Source organism: Sinocyclocheilus rhinocerous, unplaced genomic scaffold, assembly GCF_001515625.1.
Source record: "Sinocyclocheilus rhinocerous isolate Xijiao unplaced genomic scaffold, SAMN03320098_v1.1 scaffold174, whole genome shotgun sequence".
In the NCBI taxonomy this organism is placed as follows: domain Eukaryota; kingdom Metazoa; phylum Chordata; class Actinopteri; order Cypriniformes; family Cyprinidae; genus Sinocyclocheilus; species Sinocyclocheilus rhinocerous.
In genome coordinates, this window is record NW_015646289.1 from 46,217 (window position 1) to 59,005 (window position 12,789).

Genomic DNA, 12,789 nt, shown 5'->3' on the forward strand with positions numbered 1-12,789 from the left:
GATCTGTATAATAATCCAAGTGACGTCAGTGGTTCATCCGCAATTATACAAAGCTGCGAGAATACTTTTTGTGCGCAAAAGAAAAAAGAAAGACTTCATTCAACAATTCGTCTCCTCCGCGTCACCCTGGTGCCATTTTGGAGAAAATCCGCTGGACGTAAACAACGGATGCCGTTCTGTGTCAGCTGCGTCACGCCGGATCTGTTTCCTACGTTGTTGTGATTTGATCTGAACGAAAACAGCGTATCCGTGTGACGCAGCTGACACAGAACAGCAACGTCCAGCGGATATTCTCCAAAATGGCACCAGGGTGACACGGAGGAGACGAATTGTTGAATAAAGTCGTTTTTATTTTTATTTTGCGTTTCTTTTTACGTTTCTGGACTTGGGAACATTTCAGTTGTGTTGCTGTCTATGCCGGGACAGTTCTCAGATTCCATCAAAAATACCTTAATTTGTGTTCTGAAGATGAACGAAGGTCTTACGGGTTTGAAACGACATGAGGGTGAGTAATTCATGACAGAATTTTCATTTTTGGGTGAACTAACCCTTTGAGAGATGTACTATACTGGCAATAATAATAATAAAATAAACCAATATTTCATATATAATTACTTTTAATTATGTTTAATTATTTTATTCATTTTTATTATACTAGCGTTCAAAAGTACGGTTGATATTTTTTTAAAGAAATATTAAAGAAAACATTTTAAAGAAATATTTTTATTCGACAAGGATGCATTCAATTGATCAAATGTGACAGTGAAGACATTTACGAGGTTATAAACATTTTAAATCTCAGCAGTTATTTGAAATAAATGCTGAACTTTAAATTTTCATCAGAGAATCCTGAACATTGTATTACAGTTTCCACAAAAATATGAAGCGGCACAACTGTTTTTAACATACAAAAATAAATGTTTCTTGAGCAGCAAATCAGCATATTAGAACGATCATGTGACACTGAAGACTGCAGTAATTATGTTGAAAATTCAGCTTTGCATCACAGAAATAGATTACTTTACATATATTAGATAAATTAAAACTACTGTACTTTTATTCAAATCAATGTAGTCTGACCTGAGTGAGCATAGGAGAACTTTTGAATGGCAGCATATTTTTTCGAAATTATTAATTGTGGTTCATTTTTACGAATGAGTAATAAATGTAACAATTTTCAATATAACTTTAACTTACTGTTACCAAGCAAGGCAGCTTTTTGCAACAGTTTTGAACACTGATAATCCGATCAGACTGTAGATTCAGAGCTGTCGATTTTACACGGAACGATCATATATTGTTCCATATTTTATATTTTGACACTCTTCAAACATTACCAGAACTGAAGAGTCAGATTTTCTGCTCCAGTTCGTCTGTGCGCAGTGTGTGTAGCATTTTGTGTTTGACAGTGAGTGTGCAGCGCACAGGCACTTTAACTTGACAGCCTGAACTCACACTCTTATCAAGTGGGGATTTGAGCCGCGAGACAGGCCTGTGCTTCTCTGTTTTTGGGTAATGTGATGTGAGAGACCCGGACAAATGCAGTAATCTCCATCAGAAGTGTCTCTACGTAAGCCCTCTCACATGGAAGCCCCGAGTCGACATGCACAGCCTGCATCATGAGATTATGTCTGGCCTTTTGCAAACATCAGTAATGCAGCTCCAGCACAAAGTGCCTGTATCTCTAGCATTAAAGAGGCTTTTGGAATCATAAACCCAGATGCAAAGTGTCTGTAAGATTTGATCTGAGGCTTTGGCTGTTCAGGCTTGTTTGTTACTGGATTGTTTTTGAATGATTTACTTTTTTTTTTTTTTCTGATGCAGTCCAGTTTCTTTAATGCCGTCCTGAAATTCTGAAACTTTTTGGCAGTGCACCATCTCATCAAAGCAAATCATTTGAATTGTCTTTAAGAAATGGGGTCAGATTGGGATTTGATGTAATGCAATCCACTTCGGCACCGAGCAACATTTTTCTCTCCTTGTTTCTTGATTTATCTGAATGCTTCCAATCATTCCTTCCTGTCAGTCGTCCCATTCCTCTATTGAATTACACTGTGGCATAGGCTAGATCCTGCTTAACCGACTTACTGGCTTATTGAGGAAGCATAGCTAATGTCTCTCATTCCCTCGCGAAAGAAAAATAATGAATACGCACATGAAACATGGGGTTATTTGAAGGAAAGCTGAATTCATAGTAAATCTGTGGTCAGGTATTGTGGGCAAAATCGTATTTCATGCTATGAGTGCATTATATTATGGTAACGGTATATATAAGATTGCTGGATATTGCTGGAAATTCTTTTATTTTTTATGTAAATTCAGACCAATATGTTTTATATTTAAGCATGGAATGTAGTAATGCCTATTTTTGTATAATCTATAGAATTATAATATACTTTGCAAGTCAAATGCATATCATCTCATTTGAATAATTTCCTTTTGTAATGAAGGCAAGGCAAGGCAAGGCAAGTTTATTTGTATAGCACATTTCATACACAATGGTAATTCAAAGTGCTTTACATAAAAGAAAAGAAAAAAAAAATAATCACAACAATAAAACAAGGAATTTAAAAACATTGAAAATGATTAAAACAATTGATTTAAGAAGTTTAAAATGAATTTAAGAAAACGATTATACATAGAATATAGTGCAATCAGTTCGGACATCGCACAGTGCTCATTCAATGAATGCACAGCTAAACAGATGAGTTTTGAGTCTGCATTTAAATGTGACTAATGTTTTAGCACATCTGATCTCTTCTGGAAGCTGATTCCAACTGCGGGCAGCATAATAACTAAAAGCAGACTCCCCTTGTTTTGGGTGAACCCTTGGTATTTCTAACTGACTAATCCTAATGATCTGAGTGGTCTGTTAGGTTTATATTCAGTGAACATATCTGCAATGTATTTAGGTCCTAGGCCATTGAGTGACTTATAAACGAGTAAAAGTACTTTAAAATCAATCCTAAATATAACTGGAAGCCAGTGTAAGGACCTGAGGACTGGTGTAATATGCTCAGATTTTCTGGTTCTAGTCAGAATTCTGGCAGCAGCGTTCTGGATGAGCTGCAGCTGTCTAATGGTCTTCTTGGGAAGGCCGGTGACTAGCTTTGCCTAGTTCCACATTGAAAGCACGAAGGCTATCTTTATATATGCTATAGTGGATTTCAAGTTTAGTCTTCCGCCACATCCGTTCTGCTTTTCTGCATTGTCTTTTCATACTCTGAATGAAATGAATCCCGATGGAGACAAACCAAAAGATATTATTCATATACACTGCCACTAAAAAGTTTGGCCTCAGCTTTTTAAAGAAATGAATACTTTTATTTAGCAAGAAAGTATTACTTCAATATTAATTTATATTTAATGTTAGTAGAATGTTAATAGAAAAAAATATTTCAAATAAATGCTGTTCTTTTGAACTTTCTATTCATCAAAGAATCCTAAAAAAATGTATCAGGGTTATGTATCAGAGCACAACTGTTTTCAACATTGAGAATAATAAGAAATGTTTCTTGAGCAGCCAACCGTTTCAAATAAATGAATAATTGGTGAACAAATGAGACTTATTTCAAAAATCATTACAAAATCTTACTGACCCCAAACTTTTGAACTTTAGTATAAAAGTATAAGACTTTGTCAACACAGTTAAACTAGTAAATTCTGACGGGATAAGTCATATTTTGGGATGTTGTAAAGTAGCTGAAACAAGCTCACCTGTGACCCACACATCAGTTAAATTCTATATGAATGCAGAAAGTTGATTTTTATGCAAGGAGGAAATCTGAAAAGCTATCCAGCCAGACACAAGAAATATGAGAAATATGAAACATTTAAAGGTATTCCAGCTTTAAATTAGATTCTTTGCAATGCAGTCTGGATTGGGCCATACTCTTTTCTTGTTAAAATCTCTGAGACTTTGTGTAATTGATTTGGCTCACATTTTTTTCACAGACATCTTATACAGAATGAAATATGCTTTTGTTTTTCCATTCAGGCAAAGTCTTTAACAGTTCATGCTAATTCAGCATTTATATGAGTCCTTAAAAGTAACTGAAAATCAGAATCCGTCACTTTATTGTTTCTCAGCTGTAATTACACAAAACGCAAACAAAGCAAAGGGCTCATTTGGCTGTGATGATGAGCCAAGGGGTAATAATGAGTTTTTGATCAAATGCTCCATTAGGGTCCATTATTTTTCATAACATCTTGGGGAATGTAAACATTTATAATATTAATAGCTTAGAAAGTTGTAATAACAGCTCCATGCATTATCTCTCATAAGAATGTGGATATATTGTAAAAAGCATGTGTGTGGGTTTAGGTGATGAAGTTGAGGAAGCTGGCCCAGCAGATTGCGAACTGCAGACAGTGTCTAGAGCGCTCGAGTGCCCTCATCACACAGGCTGAGCACAGTCTGAAGGAGAACGACCACACCCGCTTCCTCCAGACGGCCAGGAATGTGGCAGAGAGGTGAGACCGCACACACACACACACACACACCGTCACTGCCTCTGCCAGCGTGAATTCAACTTTCAGCTACTCTGCACATTTCCTGGTGCCGCCTCCTCCTTTCAGTTCTGCTGCTTGTGGCTTCAGGACTCAATATTTAACAATATTTGTGCAGCTCTTGGTGTGGAGAGAGACTTTGTGTTGTCATGCGGTTTTGACGAGCAATTAATGTAAACACAGGCGGTTTGTTTTGTGGAAATGTAAACGGGTACAAAAACAGGAGGGATCTGTGTTGCATTATCATATCTGTGCATTAGGCAGTGTAAATGCAGTCTAATAGACCGAATGCTGGCTAAATAATATTGTGCAATAATATTAATCATACAACAATTTTGACGAGAAACTCACTGATCCTAATGTCTATTTTTTGTTCTTTATTACTGACAGTTTACTTGAAAACTCAAAAACAATGATACTTAATGAAATAAAAATTGAGTGATTATATGTATGAATATTTTTTTATAAAAATAAAACTTTTCACTGTTCTTAATGTTTTGGGGGGGGGGTTTTGGTCCTTTATTACTGACTATTTACTTAAAATCATGTACCTAAAAACAATGTTCCCTGAATGAAACAAAAATGTAATAATTATATGTATAAATATTTTATGAAAAATATTTATACAAACATTTTATAATATTTATGAAAAAGAGAAAACTGCTCACTTATCTTAATGTTTTTTATTCCTTATTACTGACTGTCTACTAAAAATCTGCCTTAAAACAGTGTTTTCTAAATGAACTAACAATTATAAATATTTTAGTTTTTATAGAAAAGAGAAAACTGCTTACTGTTCTTAATGTTTTTTCCTACTTACTGATCGTTTACTTAAAAATTTGTACCTAGAAACAATGTTTCCTTAAAATAAAAACTAATTATTTAAAGTATTATATATTTATATATATATAAATATTTTATAGATTTTAATAAATATAATATTGAATAATATAGCAATAGTTAAAGGATACATGCCATTATTTTCTAATATCGTTATTGTAAATATATATTTATTTTTTATACAATGTCGTGGCATCAGAATTGTTATCAAGAACTGTAAAATTTCAGTGGTTTTGGTAGACTGTACAGTCTTCTGTATTATTTGAATTTCATGTGCCTCACACACTTCTCTGAGTTTGAGCGCTGCCAGATGCTGTTTATAATTTCTGTCACTGTGGGTGAAATCACATACAGCCTTATAGCCTGTAAATAGACTGTTGTAAATAGAAACATTTATAAATTAATTGCCAGTGCCTCTCTTTCCTCCCAGAGTTGCCATGGCCACCGCCTCCTCCCAGGTCCTCATCCCAGACGTCAATCTGAACGAGGCTTTTGACAATTTTGCCCTTGATTTCTCCAGAGAAAAGAAAATTCTGGAAGGACTGGATTACTTGACAGGTAAAACCAGTGAGAAAACTGAAACCACCTTCTACAGGTGCCTTCTGTGTATGCAGTGCAAAGTTAATGAATACATGCTGTATCCGGGATATGGCCAGAATTACATCAGCAGAAGTGAATCAATACATCCCGTCTCGACGATTGCCTTCTTTTCCAGCACCCAACCCTCCATCTATACGTGAAGAGCTCTGCACGGCCTCGCATGACACCGTAACAGTGCACTGGACCTCTGAAGATGAATTCAGCGTCACCTCCTATGAGCTTCAGTACACCATCTACACTGGCCAGACCAACTTCATCAGTGAGTCTAAATACACACCTTGCACAGCTTGCTATCTCACTCTTTTACCATCAAACCAACATTTATATCTTTTGCTTCTGTTCACAAACAATTTCCATTAGACGTCAAGTTGTGACCCTACACAGTACCAAAATTTTTGCCATAGAAATGTAAACAAAGATTTATTATAGTATTAATATTATACATATATTATATATATATATATATATTATATATAAGGACTGCACAAGCCCATCAATTTTTAAAAAAATCATCTTAGGCTTTATATAGGAATAAAACAAATAGGACTCATGGATGTGACTGTGACTTTTTTCAATTCATTTTAATTTAATCCATTTAATTTAATTTTTTATTTATTTATCTTTTATTTAATTTACTTTACTTATTTTTAATTAATAATATTTTATTCATATTTTTTATAATATAATATGCACACTTTTTACGATCTCTTATGTTCACCAAGGCTGCATTTATTTAATCAGAAATACAATAAAAACAGTAATATTGTGAAATATTATTTAAAAAATTTCTATTTAAATATATTATGTAATGTATTTTTTTCCTGTGATGACAAAGCTTAATTTTTAGCAGCCATTACTATTAGCACTGTAGAAAACAGCTGTTCTGCTTAATATTTTTGTGAAAAATCATAGATTTTTTAACATTGTTTTTACTGTCACTTTTGATCGATTTAATGCGTTCTTGCCACATAAGTAAGAATTTTACTGTAAAAGTAAAAATTTTACTGACCACAAACTTTTCAACAGTAGTGTATATCATTTTATTTTCATTTTATTATTTACATTTAGCATTTAGTTTAATCGTTTTTGCATTACTTTTTGAAGCACCAGAATTACTGCTGTATACCCATAAAACTTTTCCAAAGGATTCATAGTGTTTTTGAACACCTACCTGTCCCCCTATACCTTTTGTTTTGTTGGTGCACCTGCAAATAAAAGCCCTAAGTCTAGCTTTTACGAATCTGTGGAGTGAAAGAGCTGTTAAGGCTTAATTGCTTAAAGGCCAGGACATGCATAACTTGTTTGGGCTTGAACAGTACAGAAATAGCACTCTCTCACTCACAGACCTGCTCCTCAGTTTCCATTCAGCCCGCTTCAGTAACAAACACGGTATATTAATTTCAACCGCTGCTAGTTTAGAAGCCCCGAAACATCTACAGAGCTACCGCAGGCTCCTTAGAGGATACAAACAAACAGACACAGAAATGGAGAGCAATGCTTTCTTCCCAGACCTTTTTACAGCATTGCTCTTTGAATGCGGATGCCTAAACGCTGCAATTCTTAGATGCGTATGCTTCACTCCCTTGAGATGAAATGTGAGTCTTTGCTGGTGCATTTTCTCAGCCGTTGGCCAAGTCAGGCAAAGTGGCTCCAAAAAATACTCCGGCCCCCAGTCAGGATCTATCAGCTCTAGATGGATTTCCTTCTATGAAGAAGTTCAATCACATTTAGTTTCAAGGAATTTTTAATGGAATAATGTCTGTATATTGTTTTTTTTTTTATCTTGCGTTTTATCGTTTATCATATTTGCAGGCCGGTGAAATTGATGGCTTGCTTTATGTTCCCTTTAGCAAAAATATATTACATTTTGCAAGCCTCTCATAGTAAAAGCATAATATTCAAGGGCTCAGGCTGGATAACATGCAGGATCTTTTTCATTTATTGTGATCCGTCAGTTTGTATGCCAATACCATGCCTTAGACATAAAATAAGAGGCATGTGCTATGTAAAAATCTATACATTCCCCCTGTAGTGCACTCAAGTCCAATATGTGTAATTGCACAGCTGCCATGACTGGAAAACCGACCTTTTGCGATCAATTAAATGTGCACAAAATTCATATGCATCAGCCGAAACTCAAGCTAATAGAATAAATTAGCTGTAAAATGGACTTTAAAGCAGAAAAGCGTTGTTCGAGGTTCTGTTGAAAGAGCAGCTCTGGTTTGTCTGCAGACTTTATCGTCAGCTCTGTGAAAGTGAGGGCACTGGCCTGGCATCAGCACTGATTAGATCTGACACGAGCTAATGCTCTTTGCTCCGCGCTCATTGTGACATTGATTGATAGTGATACAAGCCGCCGGACTGGCATGCTAACCTGCAGCAAACAGTATGCAAATGCCGCTGTCCTTGTAGTGGAAACGGGCCACATCGCCTAATCTGACGTGCGCACCTCTTACTCAGGGACGTGTGTCGTGACTCATGGGCAGTTTATGGAAAACGAGAGAGACGTGGATGTTACGAGGGCCAGCAAACACGTGGTCGAACACAACTGTAAAGCTGACAGTTGTACAAACATGAATGAGGTCAGACCAGTCTAACAAAAGACCCTATTATGGTCATCTGACTCTGTGTGTCTGTTTTCCAACAAAACTCTTGTTCATTTGATAATGTGTGTCCCCACAAAACACTAGCTCAATGTGCTGTGCAACCTTGAAAACGCCAACAAATTTTATATATAGACAAACCCACGCAGAGAACGGTGAGAGTGTGTTGACAGAGCTGTTAGTCAGCTATTGTATGTAATTTCAGTAAGTCAGAATTTGAAGGGATGTTTTCTTTTCTCTGTGGAACACAAAAGAAGACATTTTGAGAAAAGTTGTAGTGTTTTTTGCTACATACAATTTTTCTCAGAGATAAGTATTGTTGATTTTAAAGCTCATATGAATTGGTTTTAAATGAAGAAACTGCAGTTAGCTCAGACACGTATTAAAAAGGCCTCTTAAAATTTTTATTCTAAGGACAAATGTTAATTTAAAAATATATATATATATTTTGACCCTGATAATAATTCTCTCTAAATGATGGATTGATTGCTTATACTACCAACTCTTTTTTTTTTCTTTTCTTTTTTTTAAAGAAATAAATTGTTTTATATGGCAAGGTTGCATTAAATTGATCAAAGGTAAAAACATTAATAAAGAAATTTCTAAAAGATTTCAAATTATTACAAAAAATCTTAAATAAATATTTTAACAAAATAATAAATGCTGCTATTTTCACATTTCCATTCATCAAAGAATTCTGAAAAAAAAATAAATAAATAAATGTTTCTTGATCAGCAAATCAGCATATTAGAATGATTTCTGAAGGATCATGTGATGCTGAAGACTGGAGTAATGATGCTGAATTTCAGCTTTAAAACTTTAAAAAAGATCAAATTAATTTCATTTGAAATAATATTTCATAACATTACTGTTTTTACTTTATTTTTGATTAAATAAATGTCAGCTTGGTGAGCATAAGATATTCCTTCAAATTTCCATTCATCAAAGAATTCTGAAAAAAAATAATAATAATAAATGTTTCTTGATCAGCAAATCAGCATATTAGAATGATTTCTGAAGGATCATGTGATGCTGAAGACTGGAGTAATGATGCTGAATTTCAGCTTTAAAACTTTAAAAAAGATCAAATTAATTTCATTTGAAATAATATTTCATAACATTACTGTTTTTACTTTATTTTTGATTAAATAAATGTCAGCTTGGTGAGCATAAGATATTGCTTCAAAAACATTTAAAAAATCTTACAGACCTTAAACTTTTGAGCAATAGTGTATATACAGTATAGCATAGCCTTTCATTCCATATTGCTCAAATAACATGCTTAAAGGTGAGCACATCTTTGTGGTTGATGTACACTTTCACAGACATCTGCGACATGCTTACCGGGTCAATATTCCCATCCTGCTTCCATGATTTATCCTCAGCCTTGATGGTGGATATTTCTCTTCCTGTATCTGAAGTGCATCTCAAAGCACCATCATTGAGCAGATAATCACAAGACTGGTCAGCAAGGCATTGATTAAGTGTCATATTATTTTTGCATGATGGCGTTGGTCGTCGTAAGACGGTGCATCATGATGCTAGGTTTCTGTTCCTTTTTAGTGGTTTCTGCCAAAGCCAAGGTCTTTGTACCTTAAGATATTCATAAGCTGGGCTTTGGAGAGCTGCCCAAGAATGTGAATGTGAAATGAAGACACAGTCCACAGTGGCCACCGATCAGAAGTGAGACATTATTTTTGCGGTGAATGTGACCATATGTTTTTGCATCTCTAAGAAAATATGTTCATGTGGGATCATAACACATGCACATACTGTCCATAATCTTAACATACCAGGAATAATTCTTCTTACGACAGTACATGTCCTGTTGGCATTGATGACATCTAAACACATGCATAATCATGGAAACACACACACACACACAATAGAAGCATCAAAGGCTAGTTTGGATTTGCCGACAGTATTGGGAGCACCCCCGTTCCAGTTTTGTGTTTTAGCTCCCTTTCATCTGCCAACACACACACACACACACACTCACTTATGCACGGTCTAGGATCCCTATTCACCCTGCCTTCTTTTTAGCCAATGACACATACCTTCATCTGACCCTCTTTGAAGTCTCTCTCCCTCTGAATGTCGAGCAACAGCAGAGAATTTACAATGTAAGCAGCATATTGTAGTCTGCTATGCTAATTCCATTCATCAAACAACAACATCAAACGCCTTTTTGATATGGACGTGGATCAAATGACTTTTTTGCTCATGAAAAAATATTACAGACATGCAGTTGGTGGATGTGAATGGTTAATACTTTATAAGCTTTGCTTTCTTTTTCATCCAGTCATCAGATGTTATACTTTTTTATTTACTTGAATACTTAAAGTTATATGCAATTACATTTATAAGAAGGCATCTTTATTCCTTAGACATGTGGTTTTGTTTTGTTTTTGTTTTGTTTTGAGAAGAGAAGAGGAATAGCCAGTAGGTGAGACAATGCTAATATATTAATATAACTGATATAAACAATATGAATAATGTTAATATTCAAAATTCATTTTTAGTAAATTTTGCATTATTGTCATCATCGTCATCATCATTATTCATTATTTTACTACATCATATCTTTTGGAATTTGTAATTCTAATTGCATGGAATATATCTGGAGAGCAGGATGGCCAGTTGTTGATATATTATTGTAATTGATTTAGATAAAATGCACTCAAAATTATTACATTACATTTTTAAGTACTTATGAAGTGCTTTTGCCATTTGTATGGCACACACTGACACATGACAGACCTTGAGTGGCAATGCCAGTGGTTTTAATGGCATTGCTGATGTTTCCTGAGGACATTCTGGTTCATCATGAGAAACTGGATTGAGGGGCATCTGTTTGCCTGAGGCAAACATCCCGAGTCTCTCTACGAACGTGTGCTATATGTGTTTTCACATCAAACAGAAATAGGCATGCCTTGAATAATGAACTTCATATGTACCATTCCCTTTTTAGAATCACACTGTTCAAAAATGTATTGGTAAGTGGTTATTATTGCACTATTCTTCTATGTTAATAATGAGTGCTAGCACAGACCTGACTAAAGAGTGATTGTAAAAACATATGCTGAATCTGTGATTGATGTTATGCTCTGTCTCTCTTACCTTGCAGGTCTGTATAACTCTGTAGATAGCTGGATGATTGTGCCCAATATCAAACAGAATCACTACACAGTCCACGGCCTGCAGAGCGGCACCCGTTACATCTTTTTCGTGAAGGCTATCAACCAGGCAGGCAGCAGAAACAGCGAACCTGCTCGACTCAAAACCAACAGTAAGTCCAGTCCTCATGAGCTGTGCTAAGGATCTATAAACCTCATGGTAGTCGTCAATCGATATGGCTTTTTCAATAGCTGATGCCAGTATCTTGACAGCAGTATGCAGTATATTCCCAAAATGAACATTTATTTTACACAATATTTACTCAACATTCACTTCAAAAATATAGAGTGCTGCAGGGCTGATATATGTTTGTAGTTCAGCCCAGAAGTTTGCATCACCCTGGCTCCCTCAAGTAAAAGCCTTTGAATTTTTCCATTAGCCTTTGGATTTTTTTCGTACACATTTTATTCAAGATAATCCTCACAAATTAACACAGCTGTTAGGAATTTTGAAGCCTAAAATCAAAATCACCAGAATGAACCCTTGTATTATGTTTGAATAATGGGTAAGACTTCTATGTTGCAGCTCAAATTGACACTAATTTGATTCAATACAATTTACCAAAAATCACACTATGAAAACGAACAAAAATAGTAAACCTTTATCTTAATGCTTCTCACACATTACAATAAAACCAAATAATACAACATGTGATTTTCAAACTGTATTTAACAAGTTTTGTTTTTCATTTTCAAAAAATATGAATATTATTATAAGCAGCATTGTAGCAATTATTTTTTAAATGCCAAATGTGTAAATGTAAATACCCTCAGAGGGTAGTGGCATAACAAAACGCATACATTTTTAAATATATTTAATATAGTTGCCGCTGACCATAAATTTGAGGGTCAAATTAACTCGTGAGCATCATAAACATAATACAAATTTTGCATGCACATACGCACATTGAGTTTTCCTGTATTTAGATGCTTACTTGTTTTTCAAGGCTTCAAAAAAATCACTAATGTGGTATTATTCGTGTATTCTATGTTGTAGAATAAAACACAGGGCTCGAAATTAACTTTTTTACTTGGTAGCACTGGTGCTCCCAACTTCAAAA

General features: G+C 34.9%; 1 protein-coding gene across 2 annotated transcripts in view; it reads left to right on the forward strand.

The window, feature by feature from the left end:
• Positions 1–12,789, forward strand: part of LOC107707205 (probable E3 ubiquitin-protein ligase MID2) — a 60,303-nt gene that overhangs the window by 35,498 nt on the left and 12,016 nt on the right. For both annotated transcript variants that reach the window (XM_016511138.1, XM_016511139.1), the window contains 4 exons: positions 4,325–4,473; positions 5,780–5,907; positions 6,065–6,208; positions 11,680–11,841. In XM_016511138.1, the coding sequence (XP_016366624.1) occupies positions 4,325–4,473; positions 5,780–5,907; positions 6,065–6,208; positions 11,680–11,841 (583 nt within the window). The remainder of the gene's footprint in view (positions 1–4,324; positions 4,474–5,779; positions 5,908–6,064; positions 6,209–11,679; positions 11,842–12,789) is intronic.